Raw genomic sequence first — 18,916 nt, 5'->3', positions numbered from 1 at the left:
GCACATATGGGACATCATGTCTCGCTCCATCCACCAACAGACTGTCCAGGAGTTGGCGGATGCTTTAGTCCAGGAGACCATCCGCCACCTCATCAGGAGCATGCCCAGGCGTTGTAGGGAGGTCATACAGGCACGTGGAGACCACACACACTACTGAGCCTAATTTTGACTTGTTTTAAGGACATTACATCAAAGTTGGATCAGCCTGTAGTGTGGTTTTCCACTTTAATTTTGAGTGTGACTCCAAATCCAGACCTCCATGGGTTGATAAATTTGATTTCCATTGATAATTTTTGTGTGATTTTGTTGTCAGCACATTCAACTATGTAAAGAAACAAGTATTTAATAAGAATATTTCATTCATTCAGATCTAGGATGTGTTATTTTAGTGTTCCCTTAATTTTTTTGAGCAGTGTATATATAGACCTGTTAAAAAAAATATGAATATCTGTATATAGTGTTGTCATTCCTTTGCAGTGGATTTTTCTCCACAGTCCAAGAAGGATAAGGAAACTTTAAGAACCAATAACATAGGCAACATTTACTCAGGTTAAATCTCACTGCTATTTAGAAATCAACTTGACAAGCGTGAGTCCTTCACAGATCCAGTTCAATTGACTTTCACTTGAAGAGCTTGATTCTTAGAAGTTCTATTCAGGACACACACACTCAACCATTATATAATTGAAAAATAGTTTTGGGTTTGTTCAACTTTCAGCAGGGAGAGAAAGACATTACTGGAAACATGAGATACTGTCGGAAGTTTACATACACTTATGTTGGGAGTCATTAACTAGTTTTTCAACCACTCCACATTTCTTGTTAACAAGTTGGTTAGGACATTTGTGCATGACACAAGTCATTTTTCCTGCAATTGTTTACAGGCAAATTAATTCACTATATCACAATTCCAGTGGGTCAGAAGTTTACATACACTAAGTTGACTGCCTTTAATCAGCTTGGAAAATTCCACAAAGTTATGTAATGGCTTTAGAAGCTTCTGATAGGCTAATTGACATCATTTGAGTCAATTGGAGGTGTACCTGTGGATGTATTTCAAGGCCTACTTTGTGCCTCTTCGCTTGACATCATGGGAAAATTAAAAGAATCAGCCAAGACCTCAAAAAAAATTGTAGACGTCCACAAGTCTGGTTCATCCTTGGGAGCAATTTTCAAACGCCTGAAGGTACCACGTTCATCTGTACAAACAATAGTATGCAAGTATAAACACCATGGGACCACGCAGCCGTCATACCGCTCAGGAAGTAGATGCGTTCTGTCATCAGCAAATTTAATGATGGTGTTGGAGTCAAATCAAATCAAAGTTTATTTGTCATGTGCGCCGAATACAACAGGTGTGAATCGTACGGTGAAATGATTACTTATAGGCTCTAACCAATAGTGCAAAACATTTGTTAGGTGAACAATAGGTAAGTAAAGAAATAAAACAGTAAGAAGACATGCTATATACAGTAGCGATGCTACATACAGACAGACACCAGTTAGTCAGGCTGATTGCGGTAGTATGTACATGTAGATATGGTTAAAGTGACTATGCATATATGATAAACAGAGTAGCAGCAGCTTAAAAAGAGGGGTTGGGGGGGCACACACAATGCAAATAGTCCGGGTAGCCAGTCGTGCTTGGCCATGCAGTCATGGGTGAACAGGGTGTACAGGAAGCACGCACCCCTGAGATAACCCAGTGTTGAGGATCAGCGTGACAGGTGTGTTGATGTCTACCCTTACCACCTTGGGGCGGCCCGTCAGGAAGTCCAGGATCCCAGTTGCAGAGGGAGGTGTTTAGTCCCAGGATCCTTAGCTTATTGATGAGCTTTATGGGCACTATGGTGTTGAACACTGAGCTGTACTCAATAAACAGCATTCTCACATAGATGTTCCTTTTGTCCAGGTGGGAAAGGGCAGTGTGGAGTGCGATTGAGATTGCGTCATCTGTGAATCTGTTGGGGCGGTATGCAAATTGGAGTTGGTCCGTGCAAGTTCTGAGTACACGTCCTGGTAATCCGTCTGGCCCCGCGGCCTTGTTAATGCTCACATAGGCAACGGAGAGCGTGATCACACAGTCGTCCGTAACAGCTGGTGCTCTCATGCATGCTTCAGTGTTGCTTGCCCCAAAGGGAGCATAAAAGGCATTTACCTCATCTGGTAGGCTCGCATTACTGGGCAGCTCGCGGCTGGGTTTCCTTTTGTATATTTTTTAAGCCCTGCCACATCCGACGAGCATCAGAGCCGGTGTAGTAGGATTCAATCTTTGTCCTGTATTTCCGCTTTGCCTGTTTGATGGTTTGTCGGAGGGCATAGTGTATAAACTGATTAGTAATTTACCTCGGCCTTCTCCATTACAGTGCATGGAGAATTCTGTTATTTCTATGAGGAAAAGATGCTTTTCCCACTTGCAACAGGCAGGATCGCTAGACCTTATTCACGGTTTTGTCGTGCATAAAGGTGGTTGAATTATGAGGGAATTAAGGTACCACACCTTCATTTCTTAGATCTCCACCCGAACGTTTAATTCGGGGCATAGTGCGCAAAAAATAACTTTTATGGAGTTAGTTAGATAAAAAAAATACAAGTTTGGTTTCCAACGCATTTTCTACTCGGCTGGTGGTTTTGTCACCCCAAAAATGGTGTTTTATAACGAATGTGCCCAATCTGGTATTGGCACATGCGCTCTAGCCAAAAACTCTTAGATATAGTGGATGAGATTAATATGGACAAAAGAGCAAGATTATTTTTTATTATTTATTAAATGGCAGCCAAGCATCGATCATCATAACACCAGAATGACGCCATCATCCCTGGGCCTGGTACAACCTTCCACCAGCAGAGAGCAGTGTTGCTCTAATAACCAACCGAAAGAATAGTTTTTTTTTTTTTACAGACAGCAGATACAAGGTGAATCTTTGATCCTGTAGCTGTCTGTGTCTGTCTGTTTATAGAAAATGAACCACTGAACAAAATGTAGCTTTATTGACAGTGCATGTCAGAGCAAAAACCAAGCCATGAGGTCAAAGGAATTGTTCGTAGAGCTCCGAGACAGGATTGTGTCAAGGCACAGATCTGGGGAAGGGTACCAAAATATTTTTGCAGCATTGAAAGTCCCCAAGAACACAGTGGCCTCCATCCTTTTTGGAACCATCAAGACTCTTCCTAGAGCTGGTCGCCCTACAGGTGTAGGATCTTAATTTGATCACCCTGTTGTGCAGGAAATGCACATTTGTAGTGTATAAGGTTTAAAAAGGCTTTTAAAGTTTGTAATTTCCACTTTAAAATGCCAGACTTGATTTGCCCCAACCAAAAATGTATCAACCCCTACAAAAATGCCCATTAATTATAATCCACACAATAATTCACATTTCCTGTTGCTGCAGGATTATTCTTCTGCTGTGAGAAAGGGATCAAATTAAGATCCCACACCTGTAGCACTTCAGTTTCATTCAAGAGAGGCTTTTAGTGGTGCAGCATTGAAGTATCACTCCAGACTGGGGTTCGATCCCAGGCTGTGTCACAGCCGGAAGTGACCGGGAGTCCCATAGGGCGGCACACAATTGGCCCAGCATCATCCGGGTTAGGGGAGGGTTTGGCCGGGGAGCTTTCCTTGTCTCATTGCACTTTAGCGAGACTCCTTGTGGCGGGCCGGGCGCCGACTTCAGTCGTCAGTTGAACGGTGTTTCCTCCGACACATTGGTGCCACTAGCTTCCGGGTTAAGCGAGCAGCGCGGCTTGGTGGGTTATGTTTCGGAGGACGCATGACTCGACCTTCACCACTGCCGAGCCCGTTGGGGAGTTGCAGTGATGAGACAAGAACTTAACTACCAATTGGATATCACGAAAATGGGGAGAAGGGGGTAAAATTACAAAATAAAAAATAGAAAAAGAGAGCAGCTTTTAGCGCTCTGAGCCTTTCATGGATGGCAGGGGATTTGCACAATTATCACATTGACTCATGAACTGAATTGTCATTAAACACCATCTTCACCGCAATATCATGATCAGTATATAGTAGATCTGACTGTCGAAAATCTAATCCAAAGATTGTTTGTGTTACGTGTTTCGGTTTCTCTATTTCGAAGTTGGTTAGCATGTTAGCTGAGGCGTGCACTGATTGGAGTCACCTCATTGGTCAGTATGTGTTACATCTGTGGTGCGAGTCATCCCATTAGTGAGGATGTGTTTCACCTGTGCTGGCTCAGTGCATCAGTTGGAGAGGACATGTTGGGAGAGCTACACCGCACGTTAGTTAGCCAGGAAGAAGCCCGAGTTTTGTTTTCCCTTGCTCCATATTGCTCCTTTAGTTTGTTTTCTCTGGGGTAAATTTAATGTGCACTCATGGTGTGTGTCTTTTAGAAACCCCTTATTAGTTGTGTGCCAACTTTCAGTGGACGCACCTTTTGAAAAATGTTCCGTTTTGGTTGTTGAAGTGACTTTTTGTTTGTTCCCTTTGCTGTGAGCGACATTTTGAATTTGTCCTTTGGGAAGGGGGATACCTAGTCAGTTGCACAACTAAATTACATTCAACCGAAATGTGTCTTTAATCAATGTCATCGGCTCCCGGGGAGCATCTGTTGTTGGGGGTTAAACTGTCTTGCTCAAGGGAAGAATGGCAGATTTTTCCACCTTGCTGACTAGGGGATTTGAACCAGTGACCTTTTGGTTACTGGCCCAACGCTATCAACCGCTAGGCTACCTGCCACCGTGGTGTAAGACACATTTTACAAACAAAAAACTGTTCAGAGGACATTTTCTTAAAACCATCTTTATTCTCAAGATCCAATTCACATTACGTGCAAATGGCATCATAATCATGAGGATCCAAATTCATAATTATTATATTTTTTGTGCAACTTGTCTTTTCTTCCAGGGTACCCAAGTCAAAACAGGTCAGATTCAACTCCATAGGCAACGCTGTGTGCAACACGTTTCAATTTGGTACAAAAACACTACACCCACAGACTCATTCTCAATCAATTACACTAACACCACAAGTTCATTCTCTCACTCTTTCTCTCCAAAGACTTGTCATCCAATATTCCGGATATCATTGATAAACGTTTACTACATCATGAACAACATATTGTTGGTATTTGTCTGCTAAAACATTAAGTCAAGAAAACACACAAGTAAATAATTTGTTATTCTTTTAACAGTGAGTGGATTTGCTTGGCTTTCAGAAATGGAGCTGGTTTTTATTCAAATTGTCCTGGCCAACTTTGCAGTATAGTATATGTTGAGTTCAGAGGAGGCTGGTGACGAGTGGACGGCTCATAATAATGAATGGCGTGAATGGAATGGTATCAAACACATGGGAACCAGATGTTTGATGTGTTTGAGACCACTATTCATTTCATTACAGCCATTACTATGAGCCTGTCCTCCCTATGTAAAGTGCCACCAGCCACCACTGATATAGTTCCATACAGTAACCAACAGATATTTTGTCAAGGTGAAACTAACACTTCAATCCGTCTATGAATCTTACTAGTTCATGATGTTCACATATCTAAAGCAAATCTAGAACAGTATGTCATTGTGGTTTTGCAATGAAATTGAGAGAAAGATTGTTTTTTCCCGGTATTTACGTAAAACAGTAAAATGTTCATAATGCATACAATATCTGTAAAAAAATTCTGCAGTCTGAAAATATACATCCTTATCCTCTGTAGTACTGTAAAATAGCTTATTTTCTATTGGTGCAACATTTGTTATTGGTTTGTAACTGAGTTATTAAGAGTGACCACTCTTGCGAGAGAAAATACCACACTGGCGCTTTAAGAAGTATCTTGTGGAATAAGGTGACATTCGGCAGAGTGCATGTTTGAGATCAACTACCGACGACTATAAATCACCTTGCATTCCAAATAACTACTCATTATGTGATCAAGACTTGCCATTCTGCGCCGCCGTTGCCTGTCTCAAACAAATTGCCTCAAATATGCTGATTGTCACAACTCATTCTAGGGCCATTGACTTAGCCCGTGTCCCCATTCAACTTGTAAACCAGGAAGTAATTGGACCCTGCGCCACTTCCTGTTTCCAATTACCTGTCTGTCTCTCTGATTGTCTGCGCATTGTTAACTGTGCAGTTTGTGTGAGTTGTGAGGTCCTAGTCATTTAAACACTGCGAAGTCTATTGCTTTATGAAAGGCATCACTTTTACAGAGAAAACACAAGCTGCTTTGAGGAGTAGTGTGAAGCTTATAATAGTTGGATTTTTACGCAAAGTTTATACATTTTTTTTAACTGTTGCAAACAAACCACAATATCATACAACTTTTTTTTAAAAGAAATATACAACCAAAATAAAGAGCTTTTTTTTTTATCATCAAGTTTTTCTCTGTACCCTGCTGATGTTGCATCATTTTTTTTTTATGAATGTGGCAGCTAGGGGTGTAATGGTTCACCAAACCCACGGTTCTGTATGTATTGTGGTTTTGGGGTCACGATTCCATTGGGTTTCGGTACAGTGGGGAAAATGACAGGCTAACATTTACTGTAGTTAACTTTGGTTTATTTAAGAAAATACAAAGTGTTGGTATTCCTGATTCCATATAATGCCTGATGAGAGCACCATCAGGAATACCAACACAGTATTTTTACTGATCAACAACAACACTAAAAAGTGCAATTAATGTGTGAAATCAATATGTAAATATGGCTCAGACATTGTATATAGAGAGACTTATGCTATAATGTTTTCTTACAAAGACACAAAAGGACGCAATTGTGTGTCTCTCAAATTGGGCACACGATACTTCTCATTTCCCACTCCGGGTAATGTGATGGGGTGTCACTGTTAAGTAGCTATCTGTTGCCCTGGAGGTCCATCCATCTGTAGTAAGCACAACACAGGGTATATTGGCCAATTCATTGACAACTTTGTCTTTAGCTTGCTTGTATAGAGTGGGTACTACCCGCTGAAATGGGTGCAAGAGTACGAATTTCGTAGTGTCTCAAGCACTTTCATGAGGTGCTGAAAACCCCTGTTCTCAACCACCAAGAATGGGCGCATATCCGTGGCTATAAACATACCTATCGCTCTTAGAAATTCTTTGGCCCAGTCAGAATCAGTTGCGGGGGGCTGCTTGAATGCAGAGGAGAGACAAAATTGTTTTGTTTTTTTTGCCTTTCCGTTTTGCTCCTATGGTAAGAATATTGGGATGGTGTTGGCGTAAATGTGTCAACATGTTTGAGGTGTTGGCAGCTGCATAGGCTATTCTGTTTGAGCAGTGGCGATATACTCTCTCTGTCCACCGCCATTGTAATCTACTGGGAAGCCAAAATGTTCCCAAACTGTCGATGGAGAATCCTCCTGGTTTATCGACCCCACCACTTGCCATCGTACAGAACTAGCTCCCGGCTGCGCCTCACAAAAGGACAGTTTGAAATGAGCCAATTAACATTCTCATTTTAATTGGCCTACAATGTGTGCATAGGCTCTAGTTGTTTTAACGGAATAGCCTGAAATGTTTTTTTCAGCTCAGATTTACTCAAGAGGCATACAACCTATAGGCCTAGTAGTTTATTGTTTTAAGATATTTTGTATCTATTCATTCGGGTTCACAGTGTGGACCGAACCGAGGTCCCCGTACCAAACGTTTCGGTATAAATAGTGTACCAATACACCCCTTGTCACACCTTGACCTAACTAAAATAACAAAGAAAACAAAGAATACTAAGGTCAGGGTGTGACACCCCTAGTGGCAGCGATTCTCTCCTCTGACTCAGAATTCCATTGACTGTGGTCAACATAGAAAGGGTTTGACCCCCTGACTCTACCCACATGTCATTCATACAGGCATGAATCAGCCAATTAGCAAGTATCATAGCAACAACCAGTCCTTATAGGAGGATCATGATCACTTTCAGTAACTCACATGTTGAGAATATAATATGACGCTTGAACATAGTTAAAAAGTTCCCATGGAATCTTGTGAGACAGCAGGAAGAATTTCTGCCAGCATCACAGCTCACAGTGTCTGTCTGTCTGATTTGTCCATCTGTAGCTCAGGAACTACACGCCATGGTGACAACTACAAAAACATTCTCTCTGTTTCAATAACGTTCTTTCATGATGCAAGTCTACACTCTAGAACGTGAATGAGAGCCGGAAGCATGTTCTAGGTTCTAGAAGAAGTCACTGATAGCCAATCAGATCAGGTTAGATCATGCATCCTGGTTCCGGGAAACGATCCAAAATGATTGGATGAATTCCCAATTTTTTTTGGCACTGCATGAGTGGCATCATGAAAAAAAAGAAATAGCTATTGAATGGCTTTAATCTTTTTCCTGACTTCGTGTCAAAGTGTGCTTATATATCTGTCCTGATCGTTTAGGTTTAACACAGAAGAGGAGAAACAAGCCGTCTTTTAGCTAGCTTTTTCTACATGGATGAGTTGTTTAGTGTTGTGCCTTGCCATTGTTTAGAAATGGGCCTAGGTTTACTCAAGGTGGGAGCTTGTGGTGTGAATCATAGAAATAGAATTAGAATAAGAATAGCCATACCCATTACAGAACATTGACTATTTCTATGGTGTGAATGATGTGAGTACAGTAAGAGTGTGTTAGAATGGCAGCATTGAACAGGTATAGATATAGCTCTCACAGAACACCAGCACCAGAGGGACACCTATATGAAAGCTACTACACATCCCCTGACTGGGGAAGTCTCGTAGGAAGAGAATACGAAAAGGAAGGGAATGGAATAATCCAGGTTAACTGGCTTCTGCTGTCGGTCACTGTCTTGTACAGTACTGACCTTCTCAGGGTTGGTGGAGTCGGCACTCAATAATAAACTGGAGTAAAATGAAACACTAGAAGTTGCATGGTTCATATGACTGACTGAACGAGCGCTGTCAACGACAACAACTAGACATAATCACAAATAAGCCGACTGACTGACTGTACAATTAACCCAAAAAACCTATAGAGAAGTAACTGAGGAGAGGTGAAACATTTACAAAATAAAAACCAAAAGAAAATGCTGTTCACTTGTACCCGCATCGTAAGGGATGGTTCCATCCATAAGAACTAGGCTGAGAAGCTAGGCTATACCAAAGCTATGGAATGAAATGACTCAGTAGTGCTAATGAGAGTTCCAACGTGTCCCAAGACACCTAGAGCCACTCTGAGGCCCACTGTCGTAGCCCCCGACAGGCGCCCACACACACCCCGACCACACACAAACACACACACCATGGCAGGGTGTGTGCGTGCGCGTCTGTCAGTCAGTCCTCAAAGACCTCCAGGAAGAGTGGGGGAAAAAGTTCGTTGGGGCACTCCACCTTCATATGCAGGAAGCGGGAGGCGTGGCACGCCCCGATCATCCGCAGGTCCGTCACCTTCATCAGCAGCTTAGGCCAGAATTGCGCCACCTTGTGTTTGCGGTAGTTGATGTAATGTTCAAAGGCCAGAAGGAACTCCTCCTGACAGCGCTCAATACGCTCCACGCTGGTCAGCCCCGGACGGTCTGGGGAGGGAGGGAGGGAGAGAGAGTTTTCATACTGTACTGTATGTTAGTACTGTCGCGTAGATGGAAAAATACTATATACTAATCCAACCCTAATGTACAAACACAATCTCATTGGAGATAGACTCTATACCTTTAAAACTCAATACTTTTATTAATCGGATGTCCTGTAATCTGTTGCTAGCTTGTTTTAATCACTCCAGGGGTTGCATGTGCGATAGATTTACAGAACATTCGATTTATAAAATATTGAGTTTTGAGTATGCTACAGAATTATTAGAACAAATAGCAGATTGGCTCGCATTTGCCATTGATTTCACAACAATAAAAGTCAATGCAGACAATCTGTGCATGGGGATATGATAGATCGATGGCTTCCAAAACAGAGAAGGTATTGTCTTAGAGACGGAGGGAGGGAGATGTGTGGACCCTGCACAAAGCTATTGATTTTGAACGTCAATCCCCCGGACGGCTATTGTAGTCTCATCATTAGATGGTTTCCTTTCCTAGGGTGGGCTCTGTAATCCCTGATGATCGCTATGTAAAAGATTGGCTTAATGGGTTTAAAAAGACCTCTGGTGGAAGTTAACAGCAGTGTATTGACGTGTTACTGACTGTGGTTAATCACACATGAAAACAGGCCGGCACACACGGACTTACTGGCTTTGGGCTTTACTGACACTTACCAAGGTTTTACTGACTGTTTAATTGCAGTAATGACGTGTGACTGACTGTGGTTAATCAAACATGGATGGCAGACACTGACTTACTGGCTTTACCGACAGATTCATTGCTTACCGACTGTTTTGTTACATGTCTCACGGGAGGCTGGCTCTTGGTTTTATGTGGTAAGCTACAGGAACTTTGCTAATAATTTATTGTATATGAATAAATATATCTAATATATACATATTTATTGTGTACAAGTGAAGTGTACATCAGAAGTAATAAGTAAGGGATAATCAATGAGGGGCTATGCGTTCTATGGAAAATAATTATTTCCAAGAGAACGCATAGAGTTCCGAGTTGATTATCCCTTTTATACCATGGCTATAATTGAACACATTTGCTGCTAGAAATATGTTCAACATTCACTGAAGTAGCCAGCAAGTTTACTAGATAGCTAGCTACAGTAGTTATTGTGGTAACCAAACAAACAGACTTCCTAGTTTAGCTAAGCAAACCTTCAGTCCTAGCTTACCATTATGAGAATCCAATTCAACAATGCCAATTTGTATTTGTACTCTTTAGCTGTTGCAAAGGCAGCAGCTATTCTTCCTGGGGTCGAAACACATTAAGGCACATACATTACATATAAAACAAAAGATAAAACAGTACATCATATAACATTATTACACCACTACATATCTACAATACAAATGTATAATACCACCATACAACAATTTTACTTGTAACTTTGTGTGTTTCTCTTCACAGTGCCTGCTGTTAAGTAAGGTATATTGTTATCTGTTTTTTAAAATCTGATGCTCGTGCTTGCATCAGTTACCTGATGTGGAATAGAGTTCCATGTAGTCATGGCTCTATGTAGACATGTGCGGTTCCCATAGTCTGTTCTGGACTTGGGGATTGTGAAGAGACCTCTGGTGGCATGTCTTGTAGGCATGGGCGTCTGAGTGTGCTAGTAGTTTAAACAGACAGCTTGGTGCATTCAGCATGTCAACACTTCTTACAAAAACAAGTAGTGATGAAGTCATTCTCTCCTCCACTTTGAGCCATGAGAGATTGACATGCATATCATTAATGTTAGCGCCCTGTGTACATTTAAGGGCCAGCCGTGCTGCCCTGTTCTGAGCCAATTGTAATTTTCCTAAGTCTCTCTTTGTGGCACCTGAACACACGACTGAACAATAGTCCAGGTGCAACAAAACTATGGCCTGTGGGTCCTGCCTTGTTGATAGTGTTGTTAAAAAGGCAGAGTAGCGATTAATTATGGATATACTTCTCTCCATCTTAGCTACTGATATGTTTTGACCGTGACAGTTTACAATCCAGGGTTACTCCAAGCAGTTTAGTCATCTCAACTTATTCAATTTCCACATTATTCATTACAATATTTAGTTGAGTTTTAGGGTTCAGTGAATAATTTGTCCGAAATACAAGGCTTTTAGTTTTTTAAATATTTAGGACTAACTTATTCCTTGCCACCATTTCTGAAACTAACTGCAGCTCTTTGTTAAGTGTTGCAGTCATTTCAGTCGCTGTAGTAGTTGACATGTATAGTGTTGAGTCATCCGCATAGACACACTGGCTTTACTCAAAGCCCGTGGCATGTCGTTAGTAAAGATTGAAAAAAGTAAGGGGCCTACACAGCTGACCTGGGGAATTCCTGATTCTAACTGGATTATATTTGAGAGGCTTCCATCAAAGAACACCCTCTGTGTTCTGTTAGACAGGTAACTCTTTATCCACAAAGCATGGGGTGTAAAGCCATAACACATATGTTTTTTCCAGCAGCATACTGATCAAGAATGTCAAAAGCCGCAATAAAATCTAACAAAACAGCCTTTCTATTATCAATTTCACAGTCAATCATCATTCATTTGTGTAAGTGCTGTGCTTGTTGAATGTCCTTCCCTATAAGCGTGCTGAAATACTGTTGTCAATTTGTTTACTGTAAAATAGCATTGTATCTGGTCAAACACAATTTTTTTCCAGACGTATACTAAGGGTTGGTAACAGGCTGATTGGTCAGCTATTTGAGCCAGTAAAGGGGGCTTTACTATTTTTAGGTAGCAGTATGACTTTTGTTTCCCTCCAGGCCTGAGGGCACACACTTTCTATTTGGCTTAAATTGAAGATATGGCAAATAGGAGTGGCAGTATCATCCGCTATTATCCTCATTCATTTTCCATCCAAGTTGTCAGACTCAGTGGCTTTTCATTGTTGATAGACGACAATAATTGTTTCACCTCTTCCACACTCACTTTACGGAATTCAAAAGTACAATGTTTGTCTTTCCTAATTTGGTCACATATACTTGGATGTGTAGTGTCAGCGTTTGTTGCTGGCATGTCATGCCTAAAGTTTGCTAATTTTGTCAATGAAACAATCATTAAAGTAGTTGGCAATATCAGGGGGTTTTGTAATGAATAACGTTTTCAATTCGACTTTTGCTTTCCAAAGCAGCTCAAACATGTAAGAATGTGCCATTGAATTCTACCGTGCAAATATTGTGCGTTATAGAGAAATAATGCACGCTCTAGAATGACCTTCAAGCCAATAAGAAACAAGTGTTCAACAATGCCATGATATAAACATCTATAAGCACATATTATCGCTAAATCTACATGTGTGTTTATAGATGTGTAACGTACGTTTCATGATATATCGTTAATGTAAATCCTCTTTCTACACACGGGACCAGGGGTTAATATGGCGTGCTGTTAGAGAATTGGTCTATCTGTTTGAACTCAGGGGTCACCCGCTCTCTTACTGTCTCACCCACAATGTATTCCCATTTCCTACCTAATCTACTTGTAATGTGACCTACTTGTCATCTTGCCAACTAGTTCAAGATTAAAATGTCAGGTCGTGACCAAATAAAAATGAATAACAACACAAAATAGAATATTGATAAAGAACACTCTTTTGGAAATGTTTGAATTCACCATATGTTTTAAAGTGGCAACTTTTCAAGGATATCTTTGAATTAACTATCTGTAAAAAAGCTATATCTTCTATATTGTCAGCTTACAAGTGGATGGAACTGTTGCAAGACTAAGGCCCCTCAGTTCCAATGGCCATGACCCAATTAAAACGCTTTCAGGTGTATTTGTCACAGTGGTGATATAACCCATAAACCTGCGTGTAGAGAAAACAAAGGGCCAGATGTCTGGTAGTATGGCGAAGTATCGTGTGTTTGTGTGCCGGAAAGATTGTCTCCCTCCCTCTCACCGGAGGACAGGAGGATGACGGCCTGTAGCAGAGCGACTTCAGAGTCGTCCAGGTGGAACGAAGACAGTGATAAGCCCAAATCAAAGATAGCGTCCGACACCACACCCAGGCCTCCGTTCTTCAGCTGGCCGCGGGTCACGGCCATCTCCCCGTTAAGCGTCAGCGTCTCGCTCTCGGGGTCGTAGCGAACGGCCGCCCGTAAAGACATGATCTCCATGCAGCAGCCTTTCAATAGGATAATCTGGTCTTCACAAGGCAGCTGGGAGGAGAGAGACAAACACAGAGAGCAAACGTTATATATTTTGTTATTGATTTTTTTGCACATAAAGATGAACGACTGATATGATTTGAAGAATGAAAAGGGAAAATATGAGAATGTGCAGGAGAGGTAAAAACTTAGAACGTTTATGTTCACATATATTAGTAGTGTTAGCAGTTATTACAAACTGAACTCTACATTCCATGGTATTTTTTATTTATTAGCTATTTTTTGAACATGGATAAATTCAGTTTAGTTTAATATATTATTAATTATGTAGATGTTTTAAAGCTTTACATGTTGAGACCATTTCTAAGTATTTTGTATATATTTTTTATGAAAGACCACTAGAATATAGCTCTAAACAAGAACATCATTCACAAAATGTAGATTTAACTATAAACTAAATATTTAATTAATTTTACATTTTTAGTTTGAACATTTTCTCTCATTTTATTTTTATTTTAGTGAAATTGCTTATGCTATTGATGTTTCTGTTTAAGTTATAGTGTTTTATAACCAATATGAAACACATCCCCCCCAAAAAATAAATATAGCTTGATAAGAATTACATTTTTTATTTTAGTTTCAATAAAGTAAAACAACCTTGCTTACTTACCTCACAGAACATAGGCAGCTTTTTGGCAAAGTCCACCACTCGGGTAATGGCGGGGGTGATAATTTTTGTAAACTGACTGAAGGCTTCAATGTCCACTTTGCTCCCTTCAGGTGCATTTATGACCGGCGCTTGACCAATGTCCTCGGGCTGAAACGACAAAAAGAAGAGGGAGGATGTAGGTACGTTCAACAGGGCTAGACAGGGACAGACTGTTAAAAGACCACAAGACAGAGTGCACCCTATATAGTGCAGTACTTTTAACATAGTATACTACTTTTGACCAGTGCCCTATCCAGGGAGGAGGGTGATAACTCAGACGCAGCTAGAAAGATAGACAGACAGACCACACACACAACACAACACGTTCTCCTCTTTCTCCAATAAGCGTGAGACAGGTCAACGAGTATAACAGCATAACAGGAAAACAAAGTGGATGGCGTTTCCACTGTGATTGTTCAGGAGGGACAAGGAGGAAAGACGGAGGGAAACTTAAAAAGGAGGGAAAGTGCAAAGTGCAAGCCATTCATTTTCTCGTACTCAGTCGGCAGAGTCTTTGACTAGGGTTATCCACTGATACGGTATTATTATTATTATCATTACATATTCAACTACTTGCCTTCTGACCAGAAGTGACATAAGAGCGATAGAGAGTAGAGCAAGTAAATAAACAAAGAGCCCAGATTGAGTTGAGTAGCAGAGGACAAAGCACTGTGTACAGCACCTCCCAGATTCTGTTGCTTTGGCTTTAAATCAATAGGCATATTGACAAAATAATAAAACACGAATTAATAATTATAATAACATTATCCCTTTAAGAGTCCTTCTCCCCGGTATGCCTTTAAACTGTCACAGCTTGCGGAAAACTAGCTCCATAATGTATACACAGCACTTAAAGCTATATCGGGCATTCTAGAGAAGTGGCTTAAAATTCCTGTCCCTAGTCAAAAAAACAGATTTTTTTTTTTTTACCAGAAAATCTTCAAACTTAGGACACATATTAACATAATGATCTATTTTAATTCCTGCCAAGGCAATAACACACATATTGTTCAATTAATATAGTACAAAATCATGGTTTATATACCCTTTTCTATTGAGGTGGCTGTACCCCACCCTGACTCCTAAAATTCATGTTTGAAAATAAAGTCATCCATGATTTTTGTAATCTTTTTAACACTATTATTTCACTAGAACATATTGAGTTGTTTTATTATTAAATTGAAAGATACTGTTCTAATTAGTCTATTTAAAAATAATCGCTCTCTGAAAAATGATTTCCCCACTTTGTCCTGTATGTCACTACTGAAACACATACTGTAGAATGAATGGGCCTTACCACATCCCTACAATTATAACCATGAAATGGGATTACATCCCTCTCTATCATGGCCCCATGATGTGTCAATAATATATATATGTTTTTTGGATGTCTAAAAGATAGCTAACTAGCCATATGCTAGCTATGGGGATTCATTAAAGTCCAAAATACATTAAATGGTCAAAACTGAAACTGCCACGACCGAAACAATTTGCTTCGTTTTGGTATTGACATGAATGTTTTGGTAATAGACACTTGATTGTTAATCCATTGTATTCCTTCACATCTCTTGAAATAAAACATTGATATGATAATCTACATTAAACACTTCTCCCTGGAAGTCAAAGTAATGCACTGCATTGGACAAAACTGCTTATTTTGTCTTTAAATGCAGGACATGATATTGTAGTGAATTCGGGGGTATTTAATTTAATTTAACCTTTATTTGACGAGGCAAGTCAGTTAATAAGAACAAATTCTTATTTACAATGACGTCCTAGGAACACTGGGTTAACTGCCTTGTTCAGGGGCAGAACGACAGATTTTTACCTTGTCAGCTCAGGGTTTCAATCTAGCAACCGTTCGGGGTAGCCCAGACCAGGACTCGAACCCAGGTCCAGTGACTGTCAAGCCAATATCTTAAATGTTATCCCAAGAGGTCTAAATGTTGGGTTACGGTTGCTACAATATGGTACACAAGTGGACAAATTCCTCAGCCTAATCCCTCCCCCCCAAAAAAGTTACACAGCGACATGTCCAAATCAGCCAAAGTGTGTATGACATAGGCTGCATTTACACAGGCTTCCCAATTCTGATATATTTTCCACTAATTGGTCTTTGACCAATCACATCAGATCTTTTTCAGAGGTGATCTGATTGGTCAAAAAATCAATTAGTAAAAAAAATATCAGAATTGAGCTGCCTGTGTAAATGCAGCCACAGTGTGTGTAAAGCTTGGTCTGTGAGTACAGGGAAAATTGTCCATTGGTCAGAGCCTGACATTGATGGTGAAATGTTTCTCTAAATTAAATGTAAAGGTTTTGAAAGTAAAATCCTCTTTTTACTATATTTTACATTTTGTATAACATTTCTCAAATTAATCTGTAATAGAAGGTTAATCAAAATGATCAATACTGTACACGGTTCTTCCTTAACAGAAACTTTTTCACTGTTTCGGTAGTGAATAATTTAATGCCTGGTAAGGAATTCAGGAAACAATTAAAATATGCAATACAAAAAGTGTGTGAGTAGTAGATATGTCTAAAAACAGGATCCAAATTAGATTCTTTTTTCAAACCCAAATTTGAATGACTCATATACAGCACTGTATTTTAACACTAGCCCATAATATAATAGCTAGCTATAGCAGGTGCGATTTGAAAAGCGTTTTTATAGTATTTAAACTCAGTATTATATTTTGTCTATTAGTTCTTACCTTGGTTTCCTTCACCCCCACTGCACTCTGGTCAGAAGTATAGAATAAATTACATGTTATTTCATTAAGTAGCATTGCTTCCTCGACCTGTTGGACAATCAACAGAGATTGTGAAGAACGTTTCAATGAGGAACCCGTGTCAAGCCAACTAAAAAAAAAACAAGTTTAATTAAACTGAGGAAAGGTAGATGACAGACAAGTAAGTGCGGAGAGAGAAAACAGGTGAGTAGTACACAAAATGCAAAGTGGAGTTTCCATGACAAGATTTAGGCTCAGGCTGTTTTATACTTATGAACTGATATTTAATTATAGGTATTCAGGTTCCAATTTCTTTCAAACTTTTTTATTTATTTATTTTTCAGATCAAAATCATACTGTTGTATGTCAACGTTCACAAATGAGTTTATCAAAGCTGATCTACATTATGATAATATAGTATAATTTAATACTACAATACTAATATAATACTATATAACAATATACCCTGCACAGGGACTATGGATGAAAATGAGCTGTTTAGCTAAATCTGGAACTAATTACTAATTAAAAACATCAATTCAATTAAACAAATTACAATTACATCTTTCTATGTATGTAGCCTCTACATGGAAACTCCAGGATAGAGTCAAAGAAAGTGAGACAGACTTCAAACTGCAGAGGACGATTACACTTTATGAAAAAATGAAAAAAGGTTAAAATGTGAGGAGTGAAATTATAAGGTAGATACTACACTAGACAGAGAGAGAGAGAGTGAAAGAGAAAGAAAGCGCGAGAGATAACAGTTATTTGTTTTTAGTATTTGTTTAGATTATTAAAGAACACTGCATTAAAGGGGAGAGAAAGAAGAAAACAAGAGGAATGGATTGTTCCGTTTTAAGTTAGTGTCTGCTGCGTTGAGGAACACACTTTCTCCAGCGTCCAGCTAATTCTCCCCATTCTACAAGGAGATACAAAAAACATGGACATATTAACGTTGGGAACAGTGGTGGGTTGGGGATGGGATGGGAGGTAGGGAAGGGGACAAGAGAGGGATTTTGGGAACTGGGAATGTTTCACAGAACAGACATGGTTGGTCAGCCACGGAGAAGACGTCTCACCAAGAACTTGCGTTTCTGTTTCCAGTGGTTGCCCTGAGCGTTAGTTGACATGTGGGCCTCGGTGACCATGCGGATCAGGTCCCACTCCTCCTGGGACGGCTCAGGCCGGTCCCACACCGTCTTCTGGAGCTCCTCCTTCCGCCGCCGCTCACGGTTCTCCTCGATCAACTTCCGCTTGGCGAGCCGCTTGCTGTCGTCCAGCACCACTGGAAGGGGAGGGGGGTAGAGGAGGGGAGGAGTTAGGGATCAGGAGGAAGGGTGAAGTGGTAGGGCAAGGGAGGGTCGAAGAGGGGGGCAAGGAGTCACGAATGAGGAGGGGATTAAGAGGGAGGAAGGGTGGGGTTTTGTCAAGTATCAAGCGAAAAAGAAGCGAGAGATAAGTCCACAATATAAACCACATAGGGGCCATACCTGCGAACATTAAAACAGTTTAACCCTCTATGGCATTAATTTTTATTTTGGGGGGGGGGAATATTTCACCCCATTTTTTGGGAGCTTGGGGGTCCCTGATAATATATCCATTATAAAATGTGTCGTCCCCCCCAACCAGATATTGGTGTGTTTCCTCAGGGCAACAATGTGCTACAAGGGTACTGAAACACCAAGGTTTTCTATAGTACATATGATAAGTGGAATAAGGAAAACAAGCAATATATGTACTAGAAAAAGTTTATTTTGACAATCACAATTAGAAGCTTGAAAGTCATCAAACAATCAAATAAACAAACTACTACTAATTACAACTAACACCTCATGTATAAATGTTTCTCACATTTCATATAAACA

At 40.2% G+C, this 18,916-nt stretch overlaps 1 protein-coding gene across 20 annotated transcripts in view; it reads right to left on the bottom strand.

Annotated features, from left to right (window-relative positions):
- Nucleotides 1–4,761: 4,761 nt before the first annotated feature.
- Nucleotides 4,762–18,916, bottom strand: part of LOC139392081 (thyroid hormone receptor beta-like) — a 118,388-nt gene continuing 104,233 nt past the window's right edge. For 12 of the 20 annotated variants that reach the window (XM_071139788.1, XM_071139790.1, XM_071139787.1 and 9 more), the window contains 5 exons: nucleotides 18,131–18,336; nucleotides 17,034–17,120; nucleotides 14,281–14,427; nucleotides 13,403–13,661; nucleotides 4,762–9,487 (listed from right to left, as the gene is read on the bottom strand). In XM_071139788.1, coding sequence (XP_070995889.1) covers nucleotides 9,246–9,487; nucleotides 13,403–13,661; nucleotides 14,281–14,427; nucleotides 17,034–17,120; nucleotides 18,131–18,336 — 941 coding nt within the window. In that variant the 3' untranslated portion in view covers nucleotides 4,762–9,245. Of the gene's footprint in view, nucleotides 9,488–10,688; nucleotides 10,766–13,402; nucleotides 13,662–14,280; nucleotides 14,428–17,033; nucleotides 17,121–18,130; nucleotides 18,337–18,916 lie in introns of all 20 variants that reach the window. The other 8 variants (XM_071139796.1, XM_071139798.1, XM_071139797.1 and 5 more) reach the window with 3 other exon arrangements.

Source organism: Oncorhynchus clarkii, chromosome 32 (assembly GCF_045791955.1).
Source record: "Oncorhynchus clarkii lewisi isolate Uvic-CL-2024 chromosome 32, UVic_Ocla_1.0, whole genome shotgun sequence".
Classification (NCBI taxonomy): Eukaryota; Metazoa; Chordata; class Actinopteri; order Salmoniformes; family Salmonidae; genus Oncorhynchus; species Oncorhynchus clarkii.
This window is presented reverse-complemented; position numbering and strand designations above follow the sequence as displayed.